Here is a 22,332-nt window from a genome sequence, read left to right as displayed (position 1 = left end):
TTCCCTAGCCCCTCTAGAAGCTGTCAAGCTACTGTATCCTGTCCCATCCCTCCACTAATTATATAGTGATTGCTAACCAGCAACAAAAAAAAAGTTATGTCCTCAGTAGTTGACTTGGACATGACTGTTTTCATTTGCTGTTTAAATTTTGCTTAAACGGAGTGTGAAAGAGAAAGGAAAGAACTGCAGCAGCTGTAACCGCCATGTGCCTGAATGACATTATCAGTACATTTAGCGCAAAATGAATTGGACTCCTGCCTGGCTGGATTATGGACCCTAACTGAGCTTATTGCAGGGTGGTGGTGGGGGGAAAGAGAAAAGAGGGAAAGAGAGAAAAAGCAGAGTTTCAACAAAAACAAATGCTTCACTGTCTTGCTGGAGAGAGAGAGTGGCACCAGGTTCTAGAATAAGTATCATATTCCTTTGAAGCTTAATGGAGACTGATGGCAGCAAATCATGCAGTCATAAGGGCATGATAGCAAACCGGCTTTCTACATAGATGGTACAAAGGGGACTACTGGGTTAGGGCTGCCCACATACCTGGTGAATCCAGTGTCAAAAATCTGTTTCCATGAAAGCCATACTGCCACAAAAATGAACACGGATTGTTTTATTGTGCTGATGCTTCCACTGTCTAAAAGTGTGAGGAGCCTTGCCCAACTGCCAAAACATCCGATAGTCCACTGCTTGCTGTCAAATCCACCTCACTAAATCACCAGGACAGTCTTTGCCACTACAAGCAAAAAGTCACCACCTCCTCTGGTTGTTGTAACAGACATTTTGGCCAGGTTGCCATTGAAAACCTCCAGTAACTGCAATTCCAACTTTCCCATTCACCAAAACTACACCATCTACCACTGACTAATACAACCTACACTAGACCACAATGCATACTGATGCCATTGAATTCTCTTTTGGTGGCTTTTATTTTTAAAGGCAATCATGTTAGTGTATTACCTCATGCAGCACTTGTGCTTGAACAGCAAGTTTTGTTGAGAAAGGTAATGGATCAGAAATAATTTCCATAGACAAAGACTTACAATTTCCATTTTCTGGTTGTAAAATCATTTTAAAAAGCAATGCAGGTGACTAACTGCATTAGCCACCACTAACACATCCAGCCAAAGTTAATTTTTAATATCCAGTGATAAAAGTAAAATTGCCATTGTCCCACAACAGACCACGGGACTGCTCCTGGAGATGACTGGTGGTGGCTTAATTAAAGGGGCACCATGCCTCAGGGAAAAGGTGAAAGGCTGGAAAGAACAGTCCTTCAAGGTCACTGCATGTGGTAATGGATTCCATGCTGTTGGCAACACACCACATCACAAACAAGCTGTCCAACCAACTGAGCAGGCAACTGTTGCATGATTCACACATTATGCAATGACATTATGCAATGTTAGTGTCTATAAAATCATCCCCACATGGATTCAGGGGTTGTGAAGTTTAGAACCCACAACTTCTGCTTAGTTTCAAGGCAGGGAGGCTTTTGAATTTTAAAAACCATACTCAAACAACTGCCAAATATTGATCTAAAGTTAAGGAATGAGAAACTTTACACAATGGAGATCTAAAAGCCATTTTAAACAGGTTCTCAAGTCATGCCCTTCAAAACACTGCCAAATCATTTCCAACACATTGATCAACTGCCAGAAGATGGGAGTTGGCATTAAGACAGTTAACATGTAATCATATGCACCATTAACATCTACAATATTACATAGATCTTTGTCAGGTTATTTTAAACAATAGTTTAAATATGCAACCCTGGAAAAAAAGTTATGAAAATTTAAATAAATGTAATCTTTATCCTGTATAGATTTTGTACTCCAGACTTCTGGAGCAGTGCCCAGAGAAGGAGGTTGAAATTTGTAAACTATTCATTGGATACTGAACTCTAGCTATACGTTAATTTTGCAACCTCAAGAAAACTCACTAAAATCTGTATTAATAATTTCAAAGCGCGTTTCTTAAAAGAATTTGATTGACAAATGACAGTTAAATGGATACGATACTAAAATTCATTTTATTAAAAACTTTTAAAATGAAATGAATGGAAACGTCAAGTGTTCTATTCAAAATTAGGTCAGCACAAAAACCTACATCTTAAACCAGAGCTCCCATTTATAATGAAAAGTCAAGAGCATTTAAAATATCTTCATACCATACATGTAGGAGAATACAAAGTATGTTTATGCACTTCCACAAATGAGCGGTGAGGCAGCAACATCCAGGTAGGGCAATTGTATTAGCAGTTAAAAGGGAAGTTATTGGTCATGAACAACTATTTTAGCATAAACTCATTCTTTACAATCAAATTGCATAACATCTTTAAAATAGCAAGGCCTGGCTACAAATATTCAGCAACCCACATTTAACTCCTTGTGTTGGAATTAATATACTATTACTCCAGCATTTAGTCAGATAATTTGACTTGCTTCCAGGAATTAGAAATTTTACTATTGAAAAGACAGATGGGAAGCAACTTACACATCATAGTTGTCAAATTCTAGACTTTATACCCTAAAGTATTTACCAAACTGGTTAAAGTTCAGCCTGGAGAAGAGTATGAATTACCGTACAACTCTACATGGTTTGCTAAACATTCCCCCACATCATACAATTGAAATAACTTTAGAATCTCCATGAATGGGGATGGTGGGTAATTTTCCAACATAAATCAAAAGGTGCTTGTTCTACACAACAGAAGTACATCCAAAATTGTGGAAAAACACTTCAGATTTCTTTGAAAAAAAAAGTCTGATCTTTAAGATTTAGTTTCTCACTCAGGCAATTTGATCATATCCCAAACAAATAAAATTCAACATTTTCATGTAACATTTCACAATTGTTTTTCTACCAATAATACTTGGTCAAAAAAAAAAGTCCCTCATATGCTTAGTGTTCCTCAGGTGCAATACTGCATTTGTATAAGAGGACACTGAATACAGACAACTTTAAAAGATAAAAACTACAATTAAACATTCAATGCACAGCAAAGAGTATACGCCATTGTTCCTTTCTTAAAGTCAGTGTTGTAAATATTAGCACTGCATTTCACCAAGCCACTTGGAAGGCAGCAATTTGACATTTCCTGCATTTATAGTAGAAAACCATTTGAAACGTGTCCTATTGAAATTGGCTTAAGGTCTTGAAACTTGTCCAATAAAGAGGACTGTCCCTGTATAAGCAAGTCAGAAAAAGAAAAGCAGTTATTTTGTAATTCATACCAAGTTATCACTTCAGTTAATCCACACCATAAATACTTGATTAAGCATTGCACTGTATTTAACAATTGCTTTAAAAACCTTAAATATTCCCACAAACTAGTACCAACATCTGGGATGCAAGTCTGTACATCTTAGTGCTAAATTTGTTTTTAGCAATAGAATCTAAAATCATTTTAAAAGTGACCAAGAATCCATATCTTCTGTTTAAATACCTCTTGTAGAATTTCATCATGTTGAGGATGATCCCTCACCTATTGGTTCCTTACCTGGAGCTGCCTAAACCAATCCACTTGAGGGTCTGCTGCTGTTGCCCACTTTACAAAAGTTACCTCTTTTCATTCTGTGGGACCAGAAGCAGCAGAATTTTACAATTACCACCCACTCCCCAGGCTCAGGGTTGCCTGGTGGAGCATTGTAAAGTAGCCAGAGATTTTCCAAGTTCAGATTGACATAAATCAACTGTGCTGATTTAGTGCTAAATGAAGCAAGATCCAAAAAAAATGGCTTGGGGTGGGAGAATTTATGCACCAGTGTAGAAAGGCAAAAAATTAAATTCCAAGTGCATGCTAAAAACATGCATTTAAGGGCAATATGATTTACAGTTTGATATAGAAAGGCAATAAAACAAATGTTTGAATTATTGATGTAGAAGCCAAAAGGGAGGAACTTGGGGGGCCAGGGGGAAAGGAAGGTAAAATTGTTGACAGTAATCAAATTAATATGTCTGGTTAGCTTTTAAATAGCCACACTAGGACTCAAAACAATAAACAATTATTGGAAAAAGTTGTGGCAAATCACAAAAACAACTTAACAGCATTTTGCATATTAGCAACAGCATACATTTGAATGGCTCAGTCTCATTACAAGCATGCATATACACTTACTCCTTTCAGTGGTCCTTTGAAGCATATTTAACTACTCTCACGCATCCTCTTGAGGGCATCACATTATTCCATACAATTAGGTCAAGAGGCAAGGTTACCTTTCTGGACTAGTAAATGCAGGTAGTTCTCTGCACATATAGCTGTATAGTTTACTCTATTATTTGATCATAAACCAAAGTTCAAAAGAAACTATCTCCTCTTAAAATCCTTGAATGCTGCTTATATCAGGCATTGCATGGAATAGTAAGAGTGACTGGCATAGAGCTGAGAACAGGAATTTGTAAAAGGGCAAGTTGTACTCCTTTCTCCATGAAATGAGAACCACAGGCAATCCTCGTGAGATATTTATTTCCATTGGTTAACCTGTGACAACAGCATGGAACAAATGGATAACTGTATAAAAAGTGGTAAGATGAGCAAATTCTTACATTCTTGTAGTCTGGCCTACACAGTAGTATGGTCGACTCTTACCCTCAAGCTATTCAATTGCATCAAATCCTTAAAATAAAAGCCAAACAGATCTTCTGGGATCAATTCAGACATTAGAACCAACAGGGCAAAAACTCAACTTGTTGACACTGTAAAGCCTCGACTAAAGCCTGGCAGCCTGTTACAAATTTGGGAGAGCAGTTTCACTTGGTCAAGAACAGCCTGAGTCATCCTCTCAGGTCATACTTTACAGAGACAGTGGCCAAGACAACAATCACCACTATTCAGCGTGTTCTGTCCCATCAGTAGGGCAGATCCAGTGAAAGCGCCCGAGTCAAAGGCTTGACCTCCTCAGAATTAACTTGCTCATTTGACTTGATGTCCAAGTGCCTGCTACATATACATCTACAGATGACATAAGCAGTGACAGGGAGAGTTCTGGGAGACAAAGTCCTGCCTCTGCAGAATATACTGCATGTTATGCAACAATGTCCTTTTAGCACAACACATCGACTCATTAACATTAGGCGGGCATTAGCAAAAAAAAAAAAAAGGAGCCTTCAGGCTGGCATATATCCCACTCCAAATAGCAAGCCAAGGAATCAATCCTGGTTGACATGCCAGGAACATCAGCAGGCACTTGTAAAAAAAAGTTGTCAATTGGTTAAACTTTAACTAGGACTACTTACATGCCAAAACAGAAGTAGTAATTGATTGAGCTAAGCAATTCCATAACCACTGGATCAGATTTAAGTTCTGCTGTCCTACCATATCCAGTGGATATGGTGGACAACTAAAACTCATTAGGGAGTGCAGCTCCAAAAATATCCAAGATAGGGGAAGCCCAGAACACCATTGTTGCAAGTGCCTTGTGATCTTCAACCAGAAATGCCAAATGGATGATCCATCTTGCCACCTTGAGACCCCCCAGGACCAGAGTTGTCTTTGCCTACTCCGCTCACTTCACACTTAATGTCAAAATGTCTTGAGACCCTAATACGAAAAAGGCTGCACACCCTGAAAATATACCAGCAATTACTGACTTGTTCCAGAACTTGCTAGAGCCCTAGCCAAGCTGTCCCAGTATGGCTAAACACAGGCATGAACCTCAAATTTTCAGGTATGTCTTATTCAAGGAAAATCCAATCTGGCCAATTACTGTCCCAGTTTACATGATCACCAGTTTTAAAAAAGGTGATGCAAGTAAAAAGCAATACTTTAATAACAAACTGCTCAACACAGTTGGGCTCCATCACAGCAATCCAAGCTCTCATCTCTGTACAGTCTTGGTTCACCCATTGGAATTCAGTTCTGTTCACCAGAGTGGGGTGATGTCCTTGACGTAAGTTGACCTAATGTTGCATCAAGGAGCCCTAACAAAACTGGAATCAAATGGTAAAAATCAGGGAAAAATCTCAGGTTAAGCAAACAAACAAAAAAAAAAACAGACCAACCAAGGTTGTATTGGAGGTCAGTTATTTCAGCGCCAAGAAATCCTCAACTGGAGCTCCTCAGGAACATGGTCTCTGTTCTACATCCGCCACTGCTTCAACAACCTTCCCATCACAAAAAAGGTCGGAAGTGAGGATGCTCATTGCTAGTCATACTATTTGCTGACTCCACAGATAATGAGCAGTTGGTGTCCAAAATGCAGTAAAACCAGACAATACCCAGGTTTGGGTTAATATGTGGAGACAGACAGACTCCAAAGAGAATCTAACCATTGCCCCTTCACATTCAAATCATACTACCATGATCAAATCTCCCATTATCAATTTGGAATATTACCATTGAACAGAAATCTAAGTGAATACTGTGACTACAAGAACATGATTTAGTTTACATTAAGTGGATTGCAGTAATTTAGGAAGGCAGCTTAGTCTTTAAGGACAACATGGCTCAACTTAACTGCTGGCCCTACCAGTGAAACCCACAAGTGAATAAAATTGGCTCAATTGGGTCAGATTTTTGGCATTTCACAATATAATCCCATGTACATTTTTATAAAAAAAGTGAGACAAGAGGTTCTGAAAGGTCTCTTATTTAAGTGCTGTACAGTCCAGAGAAGGAAGCTGCAGCAGTCTCAAGACTCAAACCACTGTTCATAATATACCACTAAAAAAAGACCAGTAAAGGGCAAAGGAAGCTGTGCAAGTTGGGGCTGCCTTCGTTAAAGAACTTAAAGGCATTTTAAGGTTACTACAGTTGACAGACTTTCCAATCATTTCTTCATCAGAATAAGTTTAAAGTAAGGGACAAAACCTACATTTAAATTCAGCTAAGTGTGTAGCCATGTATGATGGACCATTGGAATTCTCTGCAAACATTAACCTTCAACTTAATTTTTCAACCAATTGTTAAAATGGCTGTAAACAACAAAACATTGACTTTGCTAATATCAAAATCATAATATCACTTAAAGTTACCTACCTGAAGGATTGTGCCATATAATATAGATGAATGGTCTGTTCACCACAAATGAAGGAATAATCCTCAAAGATTTTACCATCATAACTGCAGCTATAAAAAGACAAAATCTGAGCTGAACCATAGCATTAGGTATTAATTAAACATTGTATTACAAGGCATATCAACTCCAGCCATCTAGCATTTATTCTAAATTGCTCTTCCCATCTTTTGAATTCAAAGCTTCAAAAATCTATACAAAAATGGTTAAAATAACTTGCAACTAATTTGCCATTTGACATGCAAAATTTTACCTTTTAAAGCCACCAGAAGTCAGATGCTCATATGATGCACTAATTCATAAAGTAAACTGTTGCTGAGACCATGAATTGAAACCTATTTCTACAGAAAGTTTTCTATTAGGTGGAAAGTGCTATGTAATTTCCCATGAGACACATGCTGTCTATTGGTGACAAATTAGATGCTGCTCATGTCAGTACTCATGTGTGCATGTCCTTCAGCAAGCACACCTCAAAAGATAACTTAAGCCTAGCTCATTTTGACTTCTGCACCTTAAATGCAAGCAGCAAAAAAAAAAAGGGAAAATTCTCAGCAGTTATGAATGATGCAGATTTACAACCAAAAAACTTTATGCACAGACTACATAGGTTGCTGGATACACAACTGCACATTCATGGTCTAATCTCTCATGGTACAGTTACACAAATAACTTTCAATTGTCTAAAAAAAAACCTCATTTATCATAGTGACTAGCACTGACCAGTTCAGCAAGTTTGGTGAACTCCCAGAGCTCAGATCAAGTACCAGCACACCCTAACTACACAATTGGATTGGCACAATCACATGACAACCTTTCACCAGTTTGGTGAACTTGGAATTAGACCAAATCAAGGCTCTCATTTCTATTGAATTTGCTACTGTTCCATCCCATTGGGGTAGCACACTAGAAATCAAACCCTGGAATGTCCGGAAAGCCTAAATTTAGTGAAGCTTAATTTTAGATTGATTCCCTGTGTAGAAACAAAGTCCTTTGGCATAACAAGTCCCTACCAATCCTCCGAAGAGTACCCACCCAGACCCATTTCCCCCCCAAATGATGCACCTAACACTACAAGCAATTTAGCATAGCCAATTCACCTGACCCGCACATCTTTGAATTGTGGAGGAAACCCACACAGACACTGGGAGAATGTGCAAACTCCACATGGACAGTCACCCGAGGCTGGAATCGAACCAGAGTCCCTGGTGCTGTGTGGGCAGCAGTGCTAGTCACGGAGCCACCCCTATTTTACACAATTCCGAGAATTTACCTTTTTTGACACAGGTTGACAGCTTGGCTATGAGGTCTGCCATATTTTAAAATTAAAAACTTAAAATCAGCATTAACTCCATTCCTGCAAACTACCCCTCGAAACAGAAAAACATTAGGTGTTACAAGCAGAGGGAGAGACTGGGAAAACAGCTCAGTGCTTTGCAGAGTTGCTCAGGATGCTATTTTTGCCAGATATTTTCACGTGATTACAGGAGGCACAGGGCAACTGATCCCCACTTAACAAGAGGGCAAGAAATCAGTCACAGCTTGCAACAAGTGCAAGGGATAACCTGCTTTTCAGGCTTGAAGTTCTTTAACTGGAGTGCAACAATAGGTTCCTCTCCAGGGAGGTCCAATGAATTTTTCTGCCAACAAGCAGCTGGTTATATTAATTTAACTGCCTGTCTGAAGACCTTTGTTATTGGTAACTGAACGCTAATCCATAAGCCATAGACCAGCTACTTGGAGTCAAAACTCCATTTATACTTTCACCTAGGCTCCAGCTCATCTGCAAACTAAACTTCCATTATGGATTGAAGAGCTGTATAAATGCTGCTTACAATAAATGCCAGTTACTTGCATGAAAACTCACTTGTGAACTGAAATGAAAAAAGAGCTGCTTAAACAAAGGACTGGTCAGGGAAAGTACAGGAAAATAAAAACAAACCCTTTTTACATTGTTCTTAAAACAGGAATGGCTGACTATTTCAGCAAATTAAAAGTATCCAAAATGTGATTCAATTTCACTGTATTTAAAAGTTTGATTACTCTTCAGTACTGTATCCAACAGTGTGCTAGCCTCGACTCGAGTTAGAAACTTGGATTCAGGCGAGCACTACATCAATTAAACTGATTAGTACAAACCATCAAATGGAGCTGGATTAAAGCTTGGAGGAACGAACTCAGCTATGTAAAGTTCATCAAATAAACACTTAGTTCTCATAAAAGCAGTTGTAAAAAAAAACAAACTGAAACCCTTGACCAACTGTACTTTCATGTACTTGAACTCAGTGGAAGTTGGTGATTGAAAAAATTCACTTTTCATTAGTCCATTTTTGTTTCAACTTGCACATGGACAGCTAAATACACTGAAGCAGAAGTTCTTCAGTTTGTTCAGGCAACAAGCCATGCTGGCAGTCGCAACTGTTACTTAAGTTCTTTCCTGGGAAAGATGAGCAAACGTTATCACATCAAGCTCACTATTTGAACAATTTTCAGTTCTGCCATATTTGTAGAATGACAAGTATACTTCTTTAGGAAGGAAAAATAGTCCTCTAAGGATTTAAAAATTGAAATGCTGAGAGACTTGCCTGTTGCTGCTGAAGCTTTAGTTCCATCTTCATTCACTTCAATCTTAGCCTTTTGTAGTACCTGAGAAACATACAGTTCACCAGATCCTGCAACATTTGTTAAAAAAAAGGTAGTTTTTAAAAAAAGTACATAAAATACATCAAAAAAGTTGACAGAAAAAAGTACTTACTGCAAATCTTCCCAAAATTTGCTTTAGTTCTATCAAACATATCAGTGATTCCAAGAGCTGAAAGGGGTCTCTCCAAGTCTATCTCTGCCTCAGCAGTGAACCTACAACATGCACAGAAACATTTGCTAGTACACTAGCTTGTTTACAGCAAGTCATATTCTAGAAAGTGAATGGGACAGCTAGAATGAATAATTTTAGCCAAATACCCAATCTTAGTGTGCAAATATTTTGTTTTAATTTTAGAAGTTATATTCTGAACAGACACACTAAAATCTAGAACGAGACCATTCACTTGTTAGTCTACATGCTTCATACTTACTTGGGTAAAGCAATATCAAGTTTCTTTTCTCTCATGATTCGCTTCCAGGCATGTATAGATTGTATATCAAGGTGAGGAGTTATTGTAGAAAGTGGGATATTATACTCCTCAGGAACAACAACAAACATACTGATAGTGCCTCCATGGTATGGCAGTTCAAGGATATAATATTTCACATTAGTTGGTGTGATGGCCATACCTGCAGACAAAAAAAAGAGTCTCTTAAGCATTGAATATGCCAGGTCTCTTGTACCTGAGAAATTCCAACATGCAAAACCTGGCTGACAAAGCTACATGCATACAGTCTTTATTAATCAAAACCATTCAAGTAAAATTCAAATCAATCATTAAATTCTATTTTAAAATATAGGGTTAAACACAAATGAACTATTCTAAAGCCACCAGTCAGTTGGTGATCTACTAAAGCTAGGTTTAAAACAGATTGGCACTCCTTTCATAACATTGAAGTTCATGGAAGAGTTTATAAATGTCATATCAGAAAAAAAAGGTAGCAATTGGTAATGACAATTATATTTAGTGAACATTTAAGCTTGGATCAAATTCACATACAAGTTTATATCTTGATGGACAATCTTAAATTGGTGATCAGCATAATTCTTAACATCCTCAATCACATCTAAAACATCAGACAGACATTGTGTTACAAGTTTAGCAAGGGTGGCATCTTGCATATAGCCAAAGGGACTTCTATTTAATACAATCCACCTGACCTATATATCCAGCACCATACTGCCACAAAAATTCATACCATAAATCACTCGTTAGGTAGCTAGTTTTGACTGGAGTACACTTATTAGCAACATTATTGTGCTCACCAATACAGAATAGCAGCACGAAATAGCTAACTTCACCTATTGCTCATTTTTAAAAGATGCTTGACCCTCACTTGGGCACTTTTCAGGACTCAAAATGGCAGGCTTGAGCCTCATGAGTTTGCATTACTACAGCAAGAAATGACCTGATCAGATAGCCTTCATCTTGCTGTATTGTTTTAACATCCCTACTGTTATGACAGGCTATTTTCTTAGGAAAATGGTTCATAGGTCATTGATAGATAAAAGGTACCTTTAAGAGAGCTATTCTGCAGCCAGTCTAAATATGTTGGTAGCTTGGCAGTTTTCCCTTTCTTCGGTTTATCTTTTAACTCTATTTTCCTCAATTGTAAATCAAGATTTTCTACCTCTTCGGCACTTATCTGTTTCTGACATAGAAGTGTTTGAGTAACTCCCTTACAATTTCAGCTATGGTCTTTTGTTAAACCCAAATTTAACTTTTGCCAATTCTAAAAAGGTATGGCCTTTTTCTTTCCTTTTAACTTTCTTGAGAATTATCTTTAAATCCCTGAACCTCGAGCAATTTTAATAGCCATTTCTCTTATTTTAAATCAATCCCAAGTCCTGCAAGTTAACAAATTGCCTCACTTATGTTTTATTTAAAGATCCAGAGCATTAAACCTGCAAGTGTTTAAATCTGAGCTTTTTCATACCTCAAACCTGTTCAAATCACAAATTTAACTTCAGGCTTGCACTGCTACAATACAAATGCTTAATGTGCCAATGCAAATATAATACTAGTTATGTAGGTCATACATCCCAAAGAGTGGCAAATTACTTCAAACGTGCCCCATTCAGCCGTTCACAAATCAGTGAGTTAGACTGTACCCAAGCAATCGGTGCTTGCAAAGCTCATTATGCAGTGTCAAACATTAAAATGCGATTCTGCAATTGGATTTAGAATGGGGCTAAATTTTGTGGACAAGCCATTTAAGATGCTTCAGGCACACCTACTGGAGGTTATGCATTTTAATACACATGATCCAGTTTTTTTGCAAAAAGAAACTTGTACTAATTTAGACAAAATAGTTAACAGCCATTCTTTGGTGCATTCAGGACAAATCTTTGCTCAGAGCCACCTAGTATTAATTAAAACCAGCTTGACAGTTAACTTACTGTCGATAAGTGTGGTGCTAGAAAAACACAGGTCAAACAACATGAACTCTTGGCTCCTCCGATGGTTCAGGCTTAACTCTTCATCAGGATGTTTGAAAGGGTAAGCCCAAACAGTGACTCTTGCTCCTCAGATACTGCCTAACCTGCTGTGCTTTTTCAAATGCCAGTTTATAGAATCTTGCCTTCTCCAGCATCTGCAATCCTTACCATCTCCTGGTTAACTGCCATTTAGCTAATTATAACCTTTATTGAAAGGCCTGTACCAAATATCCACTAAAGAAATCATCCTCCTATAGTAGGCATCAATTTCATATTATATGGAGTACTAAAACAATGTCATTTTTCAGTAATGCCCAAGTTCTCTACCATCAAACAAACAGCTTGCTTAATGAAAGTTAGTGAGTCACACAGATTAACAAAGATAAACTGCTTTATTGCTGGTCAGTAAAAAGGCCAACTCCTTTAATGTTCAGGTGGCAGCAATAGCACAAAGTCTTGAAATCCAACTGAGAAATAATGTCATTGCTCTACAACATGCAATATTACAGCTTTTACACATTGGCTCAACTTCAGCCAGGAACCAGATTTCACAAAACCACTGATCTTTGATACAAACAATAGGGAACAATACAGTAACTTCCAGCTTTCTTCCTCCACCTCTAAAATAGAGAAAACCTCAAGTGTTCAAACACAACTTGGTTTGTTAACATACATTTAGAAGAAATGAAAGAGCAAATCTTGCTGACATTTTGTTGAACATCTTGTGTAGATTGGATGATTTCAAAGTGTGTTCACCAATCCAGCATCCAACTGGAGAACATCTGTCTACATATAGCCTTTCTAATACCACACACTTACCAAAACTGAAGGTTGCTTTTTGGGACATCATTGGAACTTGATATACACTTCCATCAGCTGCATAAAAATCCCTGTTGCGCGTATTTTCTGGGAGAAACCGTGACTTCCACAAACCCTTGAAAAAAAGTGCATTGACCACCACTAGCCTGGTGGTTTCACTGAGCATTGATGGAGAAATTAGATTTGTAATCATACCTACAAAACAGACTGAATGTTAATACTTCAGCGAAACAGGTAGTTGGACACAATCATTGGGCTTCAAATTCTCAGTTAAATCTCATGGATTACTGAAATTGAACATGTCAAAGTGCAAATACCAGGTGAGATTTTATCAGCTAGAAGAAAAATCCTGAAAATATTTATATACAGACACCTTTGTCCCACAGTGACTAAAAAAGAATGAGTGCAAACATGTTTAGAAAGCAATTCATGAAATTACATTAAGTAAACATTAAAATCAGATCTAAATATATTTTCATACTAAATCAGACTAATAAGTAATTAAAATTCATTAAAATGCAGCACTAAAATCTCAATGAATTTACACACCACTGCTAACTTAATCAAGAGCATCCAGGTTAGTCACGTTTTCTCACATTACCCACCATTTCCAAAACTTTCCCACCCCCTGCACAAAATCCGACATGTTAACAGATAGTATTGGTGTTTTCTCTACTCTATAGATGGATGATTTACCTCTAGTTTGATTCCTAGTCCACAAGTTGATTGTGGATGCGGCTTCCACAGGATTTTCATAATGCACATTTCTCACTGCAGCTTGATACAAAACTTGAATCTTTCTAAGAAAGGATTGTTCCATTGCAAAGTCACTGGGTGCAAATAATCCATTGGCAATAGTTACTATGTCCTGATTTCTGCTCTCAGTTAAAGACTTATGTATCTTTTTGATTTTTTTGTAAATACCTAGAAAAGGAATTAAAATCAATATTTTTAAAAAGGTACCTTCAGTATGCTTTAGTTCTACATACTTCACTAATTGCATACAGTTGAGATATTTGAGTACAATGGGAGCCCAAGTATCTACTGTAAATAGTGTTTTTACTATAACAATGAAATATCTACAATTTAACTAATATTTGATGTGATCCCACCATTTACTGTACATGGTATCCATCTTGCTACATAATCAATAGGTGCTAACAATTACTGAGTAATACCCTGTACTTGAACTGCATTATTCAGCACCACAAATAGGACCTGCCTGAGAGAAAATCAAAACATTTTATATTGATTTTACTAGGTGAAAAATTATTTGGTAAAATGGCTGATTATGGAAATGTAAAGTTGATGTTAGTATTGGGGATGTTTGTACAGTGTGAATTCACTAAATGCAACGTCAAAGTTAAAATTGAAATGTTAGTTTCTTCTGTCGAGAGAATATGCCTAGAAAGTCAGTTACATTTTCAAGCACTTGGTTACTGACTGAAACGTAAACATGTTCCTCACTTGTCAGAGTGCAAATGCAACAGCATCTGCTGAACCAAGCTATGTCATTCCAGATGACATCACATTTTGGTACTGGGGTTCCACGTACTACAGGCATGATCACAAAATTCTACCAAAACCATCACTAGCGCCTGAAACATTGTAAGTTGTCCACAAACAAAAACTAGGAGTTACATGAGTGATTAAAATGGATTGAATTAGCCGTGTAGTAAGTAGTGAATATAAAAATCAGTGAATATAAAAATCAGTGATAACTAGTTATGTAGGCATGACATAAGCAAAACAGACCAAGGAGAGAGAAAGAACCAATATTAAATTGGAGAATACTAACCAAGACTAGAGTATATAGGTTAGATACTCTACAGTGTGGAAACAGGCCCTTCGGCCCAACAAGTTCACATGACCCTCTGAATAATAATCCACCCAGTCCCAATTCCCTCTGACTAATGTACCTAATACTATGGGCAATTTAGCATGACCAATTCACCTGACCTGCACAGTATGACAAAAGTTGAAATCAGTTACCATGTCCACTTATAACTGGAGCAGACATTTAACATACACAATGGACCATTGCATTGGAAGCCTCGATGGTCATCACAAATCAAAAAGCAATAGCCATCAAGTGAGAGCTTTTTCTCCACCCCTCCCAAAGAGCCCAGGGCAAACCCAATTTCTTTTTGGCTAATATGGCCCAAGATGTAAAAAGTCTCATTCAAATTGCTGAATTAGTGAGGCAGTTGATAAATTATAACATGTTAAATATTAACAAACCATAAGAGTTGTATTTCAGAGCAATATTCAATTGTTGTCTTGTTCTTGCACCAGCACCTAGTTGTAGCATCCCAAGAACAGAAGTGATTCCATGGGGAGACATTATTGTATTTTCTGTTGGATTGGAATTAACGACATGATTGAAAATCTTCATCCCCAGGTCTGACCCAAATTCTGATACTTGAGTGTGCTTCCACTGACAGTGAACAGATTCTATAAGCACACCGAGGATGATCAAGATGCCTACTTTGCCCATTGTGATTCACTATTAGTCTTGATAGATATCTGCAAAATAAAAAAAATTTAGTCTGCAAGCCATATTGCAAAAGTGAACTTAATTCTTCAAAGACTACCTTGATTGCAAATTTGATCAGTTTAGCCATGTGTTAAATACACAGGAAAGTAGATATTATTTCAATATTTATTAAAAACATTTCACTAATTGCATACAATGAGGTATTTGAATACAATACAAGCCTAATGATCTGAATATTCAAAATGTTTTTACTATAACAAGTGAAACAGCTACAATTCAAATATCCCATTCTGAAGTTCAAACTACACCAAATCCTGAAGATATTTTTCTAAAATTGGAAAATCACCACAATTAAACCAATCAATTGGTGAAACAAGTTCACAAGGTTGATGCAGGTAACTGTCATTGTTCTTAAAATCATTTTCAATGTCACATTTTAGTTTTTTTTTGGAACTTAATTGGAAGTTTGGGATTAAATTAAATTTGGGCAATTGATCTACAGTTGTATGGGGGTTACAAAAACATTTGGTTCTCAATACTACAAGGAACGCTCCTTAAAACAAACCACAAACTCCAAAGAGGGACTTTCCTTTTTCCAACTGGTCTCAAAACTGTTACACAGCACAAACAAGCAAGGAGTTAAAAATCATGCATTCACCAATTAAAGTGTTACATTGAACGGTTGCTGTTACCACACTATTCTTTTCAGCTATGTGTAGATGAACAGATGGATTTCATAGGAACAAGGTAAAAGAAATACCCAATGACCTGCACATGAAAGGTCAACTAGCATACAAGCGGCTCAAAACATGGCAAATTCCCAGAACCATTGCAGCCAAATGAACAGATCTATCATACCTAACAAGACAAGAAATTAACAATAAATCCAAAAGTGTCATAGGCTTAGAACCAATTTTCAGGTTCCACCATTTGTTACTTTCAACAAACCAAAGATAAAAAAGTTATTAATTTTATTCTTACAGCATGGGAGACAGCCATGCAACCCATATACATGTCTTAGCTCTACAAATTAGCATTCACTTAGTGTCATTTGCCTGTCTTCCTGTAACCCTTCATTATGCTTTCATGGTCAAACAAGAATCTAATTCACATATATCAACTGAAGCTTGACACTACCATACTCCAGACATTGCCTTCTAAACCTTAACCACGCGAGTGAAAAAAGCTGCTCATTGCACGTTTGGCAAATACCATTTAGAAAGTACTTAGAATCACAGAAGGGATTTTCATGGCTGCCTCTTGCATGGTTCAGCCCATCATTACTGCACCAGCTTGGTAATTGAGCATTATTCTGTGCCATTCTGCTGATTTATACCCACAATGTTGGGTATTTTTAGCACAAATGCACCCTTTAATGCCTCAGAGCCTGCCCCCACCACATGTCCAGGCTGTACATACCATACCCTAGAGTTTTCAGTTCACCCTTGCTTCTTTTGCTGATCACTTAAGACCTATGACCTCTGTCTTGCTTATGTTATTACATGTAGGCATTCCTTCCCACCACCCCCCCCCAGCTCCCCCACACACCTGCACCCACTTTATATTCTCTCTCAATGTTTTACTGAACATTGTAAACAATGTTTTGCCGTTCAACTTCATGTCACCTGTTGAAAGTATTTCACTAACTTCCCCGTTTGAAGCCGTTTATAAATGCAATTAAGTTTTGTCAGCCACAAATTCACATACAAAGGCTTTTCACCTTCTTTCACAGAATGTGGCCATCATTGCCAAGGCCAGCATTATCCTTGAACAGAGCAGCTTGCTCAGCATTTCAAGAACAGACTGACACCGTTAACATTACTCTTGATCTGCAGTCACAGTGACCAGAATGATACAGATTTACAGTCATGAGTGAGATGAGTAAACTAGCCTTTAAGAAAAAAGGTCACGGTGATTTTTAATTCCAGAGTGGAATCTGAACCAGTGTTCCAAGACATTCCAAAACTCACATGGTGAGTCAATGGTTAGCACTGCAGCCTCACAGCACCAGGGTCCCCAGTTAGATTCCAACCTTGGGTGACTGTGTGGCGTTTGCACATTCTGTCTGCGTAGGTTTCCTCCAGGTGCTCCCGTTTCCTCCCACACATTCCAAAGATGTGCAGGTCAGGTGAATTGGCCAAGTTCACTTGTCCATAGTGTTAGGTGCATAAATCAGAGGGAAATGGGTGGGTTACTCTTGGAGGGTCAGTGTGGACTGGTTGGGCCAAAAGGCCTGTTTCCACACTGTAGGGAATCGAATTTAATCTCACTGGACAAAAACCTTACTCTTCACAGATACTGCCAGACCTGAGTCACTCTAGCAATTTGTTTGTTCCAGAATATTATCCTGTGCTGCTGGCCTACCCATCTGCTACTGTTACCACTCCACCATTGCCATGTCAAGTCTGTTGAACAGCACAATATTAAATAGCTTTTTGAAAGCTAGGTGCAGCTCAACCTCTTCAAAAATAATATCCTCCTGATCTAGTTGAACATTAACTTCCATAGAGAAAATAATGGAAGTTTTTCATAATTAACCTGTACTTCTCCATGGTGCACACTAATTGCTGCTAAATATTACTCAACCTCCCCTAAGAGTAAAGTGAGATAGACTTATATTGCTGTTTCAAGCTTTTGAATGAGACTGTATTGCAATTCTCCAGCCCTCTAGCACCACCCAGAGGTCTAAGTAAGACAAAAATGGGGCTAGTGCCTCTGCAATTTGCAGACTTGCTTTCTCCAGTATTCTTGGATGAATCACATCTGGATCCAATGACTTATTAACTTTAAAAACTTGCAATAACCAACCAATAACACCTCTTATCAATTGTAAGATTTTCAATGTCAGACCCATCTCCTCATTTATCACAACCAAGGTGCTCTGATCCTTAAAAAGATAAGGTTAATCAAAAGCCTTAACCAAATCCTCCGCTTTTGTGCAGAGTTTTGTTTGGGCCCCTCTTACCAGCCTTTGGGGTTTATTTATTAATTGTTATAGTTTTTTTTTCCATTTTTGTATTTGCTTTTCTGAACCTTCTATATTAAACTCACTATTCAGTTGAATTGTCTACTTACCATCTGTCACAAACAGAAAACCCTTAGTCTTTCAGAGAGTTCCAGATTTGTTTGCTTTTTCAAAGTAGTAACCTCTGACTGTGCTTGAAGTCTTTTCCTGCCAACCTTTGACTCCAGTTTAGATCTGTTCTTACTTCAAAGCTAACTTTCTACTAATTAATTCTTGAAAAAAAAACCCAGGATCATTTTTTGAATTATTAGCTGAAAAGGAAAGGAAGCAAACAATAAACACTTGCCTCCTACTTGGCCTGCCTTCTTTTCAAAGATATACTTTATACATAAAAATTTTAGACAAATGCAGTTTGGTTCTGTACAGTAGTATGTTAAGGAAACAAAAATCATTGGACTGATTATCTAACAAAACCAAGGCATCCTATTTCAGCAAGGCTATTTTGTATGCATTTGAGGCATGGCAGCAGGGGTTCAATAACTGAACAGACTCTCATTTCAGCAGAATGACCTCAGTGGTCTTCCTCCACAATGCCTTAGCAGTAGCTATCCCAAACTTGGGTGTCCCTCAGCACAGTCCTGGTCCTTGGGATTGGTCAGTCTGCAGCATTCAGATAAAGTTAACTCCTTGTTCTGAAGGGCCAATAAAGTTTTGGCTGGACCAAAGGGCATCTTTCACCAAGTTCATGGTCCTCCAGGTGCAGCCACTGTTTGGTCCTTGGGGGAACATTCTTAGACAAAGTGTAGAGCAGAGTGCCACATCATGAAACTGTTCAGGATGAACTCACCTGCTTCATTCAGCAGTGCCTCCATTTTCATTGGTCTACAACAATACTGCTTCAGAAAATATTCTGAAACACATTCATCCCCCTTACAATACCAGTATCTCTATATATTCAGACTGCATCACAACTACCAAATTTTGCACCTTGCTCTAATAGTACATAGTATTAGTTCTTCACCAATTAGCCTTTTACAAGTTACTTTAAAAAAAAGTAATTTTTTAAAAAAGTTTAACTTTCTGCAGACAAGGCAGTTTAAATAAGCATACACATGACTGGACGAATAGATCTTTACCAGTTACTGAATTTCAGATCTTCAGAATAGTTTCCAGTTTATTCATAGTTGGAGGTCTGTTGAGGATTTTGCTTGAGAACAGTTTAAATGCACATCCATGCAGGGTTTTGCAGATTTCTAGGATTCTTTTAATCCCAGAGTTTGCAACCCCCACTACCACCAAACCCATCCTTTTTAGGGTGGGATCTCAACATGCAAATAGTTAAATTTATGAAAAACAACTCCCTCCCCCAACATTGATTGCCCTGTAAAGAGAAGAAATCCCTAGTTTCTATTGATTATACAACACTGACCATCATCAAACCACTAAATCCTTGCTTCGGTTGTAATGCAGGTCGATCTTTCGGTTTTCAATTCTGCTAACCATGACTTTGTTTCTCCCCCCCCAACCAATGTAATTGGCTGACTGGCTTCTCTGTGCTCGAGTAAGCAGCTTCTTGAACAGAAAGAAAATCATTTAAAAAATTAAAGTATTTTCCTCCAAGTCAGTGAAAAGGAACAAAGTTCTGCATTTTCTACAAAAAAAATGCAGACTCAGCAAGTATGCAAGAATTCTTTAAAGTGAATAATTACTTTCCTTAGCTAAAATTAAAATTGTACAATACCTTTATTGAAAGGTCACAATGGACTTCAAAGCAGCATGACTAAAGCTTAAATAGCTGCATTTCAGAATTTTATACACTGGAGACCAATAGCACAAAGTAATAACTTTCACTACTTGTAACTACAAAGTCTTAGTTTTAGTTTTAAAGTATCGCCCTTTACATTGACGTATTATTAAAACTACCCATTAATTTAGCTTGGTTTACCACTTGCAAATAATGTAATTATAATTTTCAAACTACAATGACGAGATGTCCACCACTACATTAACTTCGGTAGAAAACCCAAATAAACGACCGGGATTACAAAAGTGGTACTAAACGTACCAAGTGTTTTGCAGACTATTTAAGGCAGATGAATAATCTGCACTATTTCAAACCCACAAACAGGGCAAAATTACGTTTTCCAGGACTTTCTTTTAAAAAAAAGAAAATTACTACTCACAGCAATTCTCTTTCTTCAAATCTGAAGAAAAGGAACAACTCCACAAGATCTGTGCATTACCTACTCAGTATAATTGAAAAAGTAATACGTATAAATCATCCCCACCCCCATGTAAGTAGCCAGAACAACAGCCAACGGTTCAAAACTATATCAGCTTATTGAGAGACTTAGATCGAGTCTACATTATAATTCTTTTTGGTTAAGACCCACTTACTTACACACAGACTACCCTCGCTCAAAATCAGTTAACTCGAACGAGCCAACATTACATTGCAATAAGACTTTAATATATACTTGCCTCTTGTCCCCTCCTTACAAGTAGGAATAGCCAGCGGTCGGAGCCTCCACAAAATCTGGAATTCATTCAAAATCCCAATCCTTCTGATAGTGGTTTCAGCCAGTATCCGAATCCGAGTGTAACTCCAATCCGGGTTTTACACTGTCCACCATGTCCAGCGCCCAAGGCTGTGCACAGCTGCTTTGAGTGACAGGTCAGTGAATGGGAATCGTCAATGCGCTAGGGGAACGGGTCTCATCATCCAACATTGGAAGGAAATATCTCGTAAGGCGTACACATACACACACAGGACTCTTATGTGCAGCTGTTGAGTGGTGACCCACATAAAGAGCGTTAATGGAAAATCGCCAATACAAACAGTTCTAGTTGATTTGGCTCTTCCGTTAAAACATCCCACGTCTATGCTGCAAACGTTGCTCAGAGTCACATCCGACCACTGATTTTGCAAATGGCACGAATTCCGACCATGGAAGCAACCCAATATTCATGGAAAAGAATCCATTTAGATTGAGAGAGAAAAAAAGTCTCGTTCTTTCGCGATGAGGCATACCTTTTTTGGAACAGAGACTGGGAATTATTCGTATTCAACAATTAATTGTTCGGAAATTTATATTTATAACGTCGCTTGTTTTAGCCGTGCATCTATTACCTTAAAATCTGCAGAATTGTGCTACAGAACTTGATTTCGATATTGCAGTTTACCAAACCACAAGATGGAAGTGCCATTATGTTACTGAGTAATGGAGAGGCAAAAAATTAGGACCTCAAAGATGGTGCTGTATGTACACGTTCTTCGCTCTCAATACAGATTGTAGCAATTAATTTTCATTCTTCTTAACGACATGGAATGGGTGGCACTTTTGCAGCGCGATTGGCAATTGAATAGGAGGCAGGGGAACAGAAAGAAAGCGTAGCTTACTCTGGGACAACGTTATAAGTTCAATAACTTAAATTAAAGTTTTTATTCATTGGGAGCCACAGTAAGTAACACTGAAGGGAGTAGAAGGTTTTTAATTGAACATGGATGGAGTAAGTGAATGACTAATGCTAAGGCAAATGTAATTCTTTTGGGGGGCGTGGCGGGGAAAGGTGAATTCATCAACCTTGGATGAAGAAATGCAAATTAGAGTTATTTCCAAATGGGTGAGAAACTAGGAATTGTGGCGGAGCATTGAGGTTCTTGTGCTGTTGGCCTTTCTCTGAAGGGGCCTGAAATTCAAAGGGAAGTAAATGCTACAAAGAAGGATTTTGTTAAACTTGAAAGGATTCAGTAAAGATTTACAAAGACAATAGTGGGATTGAGCTATAGGGAGAGGCTGAATATGCTGGAGAGTTGGAGACTGCGGGATGACCTTACAGAGAGTTATAACAACACGAGGGGCATGGATCAAGTGAGTAGACAAGGCCCTTTTCTCAGGGTAAAAAAGTCCAAAAGTAGAGGCATAGGTATAAGGTGAGAGGGGAAAGATTTAAAAGG

At 37.9% G+C, this 22,332-nt stretch overlaps 1 protein-coding gene across 3 annotated transcripts; it reads right to left on the bottom strand.

The window, feature by feature from the left end:
• Window positions 1-2,043: 2,043 nt before the first annotated feature.
• Window positions 2,044-20,968, bottom strand: serpine2 (serpin peptidase inhibitor, clade E (nexin, plasminogen activator inhibitor type 1), member 2). 3 transcript variants are annotated; one of them, XM_060834216.1, is made up of 9 exons: window positions 20,856-20,968; window positions 15,154-15,438; window positions 13,609-13,836; window positions 12,913-13,107; window positions 10,085-10,283; window positions 9,766-9,866; window positions 9,596-9,682; window positions 6,977-7,066; window positions 2,044-3,184 (listed from the first exon to the last, which is right to left on the bottom strand). In XM_060834216.1, the coding sequence occupies exons 2-9, from the start codon at window positions 15,407-15,409 to the stop codon at window positions 3,147-3,149; spliced, it is 1,194 nt and encodes a 397-aa protein (XP_060690199.1). In that variant the 5' UTR covers window positions 15,410-15,438; window positions 20,856-20,968; the 3' UTR covers window positions 2,044-3,146. The 3 variants fall into 3 exon arrangements, with proteins under 3 accessions (XP_060690199.1, XP_060690198.1, XP_060690200.1); XM_060834215.1 differs by lacking the exon at window positions 20,856-20,968 and adding an exon at window positions 20,772-20,808; XM_060834217.1 differs by lacking the exon at window positions 20,856-20,968 and adding an exon at window positions 20,776-20,806.
• Between the last annotated feature and the right edge of the window lie 1,364 nt (window positions 20,969-22,332).

The sequence above is a fragment of the Hemiscyllium ocellatum genome, chromosome 13 (genome assembly GCF_020745735.1).
Source record: "Hemiscyllium ocellatum isolate sHemOce1 chromosome 13, sHemOce1.pat.X.cur, whole genome shotgun sequence".
NCBI classification, from domain to species: Eukaryota; Metazoa; Chordata; class Chondrichthyes; order Orectolobiformes; family Hemiscylliidae; genus Hemiscyllium; species Hemiscyllium ocellatum.
The sequence above is the reverse complement of the archived record's forward strand: the minus strand, read 5'-3'. Positions and strand labels throughout refer to the sequence as shown.

What these genes read in the sequence shown, in the direction of transcription:
- serpine2 (XM_060834216.1), bottom strand. Translation starts at nt 15,409, where the DNA reads ATGGGCAAAGTAGGCATCTTGATCATCCTCGGTGTGCTTATAGAATCT. An exon ending in GACTAGGAATCAAACTAGAG is followed by an intron (nt 13,108 to 13,608) that starts GTAAATCATCCA and finishes TCTGTTTTGTAG; the next exon opens with GTATGATTACAAATCTAATT. An exon ending in AAAAGCAACCTTCAGTTTTG is followed by an intron (nt 10,284 to 12,912) that starts GTAAGTGTGTGG and finishes TTTTGTCTGCAG; the next exon opens with GTATGGCCATCACACCAACT.